Source organism: Patagioenas fasciata, chromosome 7, assembly GCF_037038585.1.
Source record: "Patagioenas fasciata isolate bPatFas1 chromosome 7, bPatFas1.hap1, whole genome shotgun sequence".
Taxonomy (NCBI): Eukaryota; Metazoa; Chordata; class Aves; order Columbiformes; family Columbidae; genus Patagioenas; species Patagioenas fasciata.
In genome coordinates this window covers 47,885,508-47,890,929 of record NC_092526.1, presented here as the reverse complement: position 1 = coordinate 47,890,929, position 5,422 = coordinate 47,885,508, and the positions used below count along the sequence as shown (strand labels likewise).

Below are 5,422 nucleotides of genomic sequence, written 5' to 3'. Positions count from 1 at the left end.
TTTTGCATCATCCACAAAGGAGCTGAAACTGTGCTCCATGACACGATGAAGGGGCAGAATAAAGACATTAAACAGTGTTGGCCCCAGTACTCATCACTGAGGGATGCCACTAGAAACCGACTAAACACAGGACTTTGTACCACTGATGATCTTTGGGCTTGGTCATCCAGCCAACTTCCCACCCATCACAACATCCACATCTCTGGCAGGAGGCCTGGCTGTGAGAGGACACTGCTGTGTGCCAGCCCTGCACACACACACTGTTCAGCTGTGCCCTGGGGTTTGCATCTGTGGCCACTTTTGTGGACATGTTCTTGAGAGAAGGTTTATAAGAAGACCTAAACCTTCAGGCCCTGCCCTGAGGAGATCACCTTTCTATCTGGAAAGGCTGTTGTGAGCCCAGCTCTGTCAGAGCAGTGCTCATTGCCTGTCCCTGCCTGCGCTCACAGCACTGACACACAGCAGGACGGGGACCAAGCTGCCAGAGCACTCAGGCCTTGCACCAACACAAGTGATGAGAAGGAGAGTGTGGGAGTGGAACCAGAACAGCTCTGGAAGACCAAGCACTGGTGCTCTGTGGCAGTGCTGCCATGCTGGACTCTTTTCCCTTCTACCCACGCACACAGGAACTGTCCCTGCAGCTCCAAAATAGCCCTGCAGGGGGGATACAGTGAAAAACAAGTCACTATAAGAACCTTTATTTTGTTTAAACAAAAGGAGAGCACGGCTCCTCATTTATACAGCCAGTGGTTATAAAAGAAAAGCAGACAGAGAATTGGAAAGGGGATGAAAACATTATAACAATACAAAACCAACACACCAAAACAGAAAATCCAGATGACAGGCTAAGCCTGTAATAAGTTTCTTTAAAACTCCTATGCAGAAGCAGAGGGGCAGTTTATTGCTCCAGAAAACACTTATATATGAGTTTGCACAGGGCATCCTTGAGCTCCTGGTTCCTCATGCTGTAGATGAGGGGGTTGACTGCTGGAGGTAACACTGAGTACAGAACAGACACCACCAGATCCAGGGATGGGGAGGAGACAGAGGGGGGCTTCAGGTGAGCAAATATGCCAGTGCTGACAAACAAGGAGACCACGGCCAGGTGAGGGAGGCAGGTGGAAAAGGCTTTGTGCCGTCCCTGCTCAGAGGGGATCCTCAGCACGGCCCTGAAGATCTGCACGTAGGACACCATGATGAAAACGAAGCACATAAAAGCTAAACAGCAACTGACCACAAGAATCCCAAGTTCCCTGATGTAGGTGCACGAGCAGGAGAGCTTGAGGATCTGGGGGATTTCACAGAAGACCTGGGCCAGGGCATTGCCCTTGCACAGGGGCAGTGAAAATGTATTGGCCGTGTGCAGCAGAGCATAGAGAAACCCAGTGGCCCAGGCAGCTGCTGCCATGTGGACACAAGCTCTGCTGCCCAGGAGGGTCCCGTAGTGCAGGGGTTTGCAGATGGCAACGTAGCGGTCGTAGGACATGACAGTGAGAAGGTAAAATTCTGCTGAAGCTAAAAAGAAAAAAAGAAAGAGTTGTGCAGCACATCCTGCATAGGAAATGACCCTGGTATCCCACAGAGAGTTGACCAAGGATTTGGGGACAATGGTGGAGATGGAGCCCAGGTCGAGGAGGGCGAGGTTGAGCAGGAAGAAGTACATGGGGGTGTGGAGGTGCTGGTCCCAGGCTATGGTGGTGATGATGAGGCCGTTGCCCAGGAGGGCAGCCAGGTAGATGCCCAGGAAGAGCCAGAAGTGCAAGAGCTGCAGCTCCGGTGTGTCTGTGAACGGCAGGAGGAGGAACTGGGTGATGGAGCTGCTGTTGGACATTTGCTCCTTCCTGACATGGAGGTACTGGTCTAAAAAACGAAATGACAAATTAAAATGCAGGAAGACTCTTCTGAAAAGTCCACTACATCTATTCATAGTAATCACTCCATTTGAAATGCATTTCTATCTTCTGGTTTGTGCTGGCTGAGTGTGCTGTGAGCAGCAGGACTTCTGCCCGTGTGCTGCCAAGCAGCCAGCTTTGCTCTGCTCCAGCGGGGACACGGGAGCTGGTTTGTGACAGATCCAGCATTCACAAGCAGTGTCAGGTGTAAACCACCATTGGTGAAAAAGTTCAGTATCTGCACTCATGTCTCTAAGAACGTGGGCTGCAGAAGGAAGCCTTAACATGTCTTCATAATAATATTGTCTGTGGTTTTTATTTTCCACCATCACATATGGGAAGGGAGAAAGTCTTCATTTTCATGACCAAAATGAGGAGAGTTGTGTGGCAGGACAGGTGATAGGGCTCAGCTTCCTATGGCTTAGAACAGAGTCAGGAGAGTAGCAGTGTCTTTCAGTTTTTTTACCCATCACTTGAGAGATTTTGCTGGTGCTGCTTTGAAGATGAATTCACACACAAATAACTCTCTGAAAAAGCCAAACAACTGGAGTCATATAGAAGTGGGCGAGCACTGTTTGAAAGGGCACATCTGCAGACTCTTCCCTGCCCCAGCCCAGAGGTGGAGACGTGATGGAGAGAGCAGGACACGACCCCTCACTGAGAGAAGCAAAGGACTCTGAGAGGAGAGTGCGGACCCCAAGGAAAGGCTCAGCAGAGCAGAGTCAGGGCTCCTGAAGATCGGATGTGCTCAAGGGACCGTCGGATCATTGCCCAGCAGACAACACCCAGCATCATCTGCAGAGAAGGATCAAAAGAGCTGCTGAGCACCCCCTGCTCTGCTGCCTGGAGCTGTCCCTGCCTGCAGCTGTGTCTGTGTCCCCATGTCTCCTCCTGTCAGTGTCACAGACCCCATCCCACCCGCTGTGTGCTCAGCTCTGCGCTGCAGACCCCTCCCAGCAGCCGGGCACTGCCCAGGGGCAGCTCTGTGTGGGCAGCTCTGATGGGAACAACAGACCAGCCTTGATGAGCCTGGAAAACTCACCCTGATGCTGTCTATAACCCAGGGTGTGTTTTGTTCTGATATTCCCAGGTTTATTCACCTTTAAGAGAAATGGATCTTGAATTTCAGGGCCTCATTCTGAACCAAGAAATTAGTTTCTATGCCCCAGCGCCCACCCCATCAACCCAGAGTAAATGACTAAATTATCAGGATCCTTCCCATTCAGGTAATCACTGCCTTGCTGCACTTTTTTAAAAGTCCCCTGGGAATGTCCTGCAGTGATGTGGAGCTCTGAGCAGCTCTGACCCAGTACAGCAGAAGGACCCTGCAATGCTGGGGTTGTTCCTTTCAGGCAGAGTTTCTCCCTTCAGCACCATGGGGATCTCCCCGGGCAGGCTGAGCACTGACCCTGGCAGGCGGCAGAGTCCCTGCCCCGGCACAGCCCTGGGGTGCAGGGACCCTGCTCTGCAGGACAGCACTGGGCACCCCTGGGTGCTCACCTGGCTTCACAACTGTTCAAGATTCCCTGACAATATCCCCGTCCTTACAGATCCCACCAGCTGTGCCTGTGCCAGTTTTAGGAGATGCCTCCAGGAGCTACAGCTGCATTGCCCTGCACCCAGAGACTTACCATGGCAAGGGCTGCAAAGGTTTCTTCTCCAGTGAGCTCTCAGTCATCCTCCCAGTCCTGACGACCTTTAATCTCTCTCTGCCTTGCTCGTCTCCCTGAGATCCCCAGGCAGAGCCCTCAGCCCTGCTGCGCTGTGCAGAGGAGCTGCTCCTGGGCAGAGCTGTCTCTCTGCAGCGCTGCCGCTTGCCAGGAGCTCCCTGTGTCCCAGGAGCCCAGCCCAGCTCAGCAGCACAGGAGCAGCCCAAGGCACTTTAATGACCCCTCTGATGGGTTTGGTGCTGAGTCCATGGACCTCAGACCCTGACGTGGAGTTGATGCAACTTCTCAAGAAGTCAAACTCAGATTCAAACTCCAAAGTTTCTTGTAATGCTAATGGGTCCCACTGAGGGGCACAACTGAGAAACCACCCTCAAGGTCTGGTTAGAACAGAAAAATGGAGGCAGAGATGACAGCTCAGGAAAAGCAAAGTAAAGGTCTCTCTGATGCTGAGTAAACCTGGATGTGTTTCATTAACGAAAGGGCCAAGCCTTGACCCCCAGCCTTGGGGAGTCAGATCCTGTCCCTCCCACATTGCCCAGGGCCCTTCCTGGGACAGTGTGATGTGGGGCTGTGCAAGGCCAAGGGCAGGACTATGGTCCCACACCTCCCAGGGTCCTGGCTGGGGACAAGGAGGCCATGAGGCCCCTGTGCTGGAAGGACAAGGTGTCTCCTCACAGGGATCAGTGGTGGAGAGGACAGCCATAGCCAAGGGGAGAAGGAGCTCATGCCTGGTGGGGGCTTTCAGCCTCTTTACATCCCTTGATCATCTCCAGGACAGCCTGTCCTGTGCTGTGGCATCCCCTGCACCTCTTTCCCTGCAGGCTGCAGACATCCCCCCTGCTGCCCCACCTTGCTCTTGTCTGAGCATCTTCCTTCCTTTGCTGAGATCTGTGCATCCTCCCCAGCTGTTCCTTGAAGCACAAAGCCTTGGGCTGATGCAGTCTCCCTCTGCTGACCTGCTCCACCACAGCACTGCCCTTCCAGTCACATTCCTTCCTGCTCATGTCCAGCCTGGACCTCCCCAACTGCACTTTGTGCCATTATTCCTTTCTCACGCTCTTTCCCACTATTTAGAAAACCTCCACCACCTCTGAAACCACCCTTCAAGCACTCTCAGGCTACTCCTGCACTGCTGCAGCTTCCCCAGCGCTGCTGGGCCAAAGCAGCCCAGGTCCCTCAGCATCTCACACACCATGTGCACAAGGTCCTGAACCTGCCTTGGCAGAGCCCTGCACTCTCCAGTTCCTCCCTGCTTCTCCAAACTGGGAAGCCGCACACCGGCACACCCCCGTGTGTGTGGGGTCACACCAGTGCTGAAGCGAATGGGATGAGAACTCCAGGTGTCTGGGTCTGCACGCTCCTCCTCATGCAGCCCCGTGTTCAGCTGCCTTGTTCATGGTGAGCGTGCACCACGGGCTGGTGTGGGGACCTTGGAGTGCCCAGGCCCTTCTCCTCAGGGTCACTGATCAGTGTGTCAGGTCCTGCTCTGTCCTTATGGATGGGTTTGTTCTCCTGCCCCTGGATAGAACTGGTCACTTCCACTTATCAAACCTGAACCTGAGTGAACACCAGATTTTCTCAAAGTTGCGGCTCTCCCTGGACTGAAGCTCCATTTGCTCAGCTATTGATGTTTTCATGCAGATGGTTTAACCTGATTAGGGTGTCTCTCCCAAGACAGCAGGATAAGGAGCTGCAGGGCACTACAAACACCATCTCCTGGAGAAAGTGTGGGCTATTGGGGGTCTGGTACTTATAATACCAGAGGTCTGGATTCAAAGGGGTAGTTTTTCTTCATGTGGAAAAGCAGCAGGAATGTGTGGAGCTCTGCCTGGGGACAGACAATGTCAGCTGAAGGTTGAG

At 53.2% G+C, this 5,422-nt stretch overlaps 1 protein-coding gene across 1 annotated transcript; it reads right to left on the bottom strand.

Moving 5' to 3' along the window:
* Positions 1-898: 898 nt before the first annotated feature.
* Positions 899-4,265, bottom strand: LOC136116118 (olfactory receptor 14J1-like). The gene is made up of 2 exons (XM_065862328.2): positions 4,238-4,265; positions 899-1,782 (listed from the first exon to the last, which is right to left on the bottom strand). The coding sequence occupies exons 1-2, from the start codon at positions 4,263-4,265 to the stop codon at positions 899-901; spliced, it is 912 nt and encodes a 303-aa protein (XP_065718400.2).
* Positions 4,266-5,422: the final 1,157 nt, after the last annotated feature.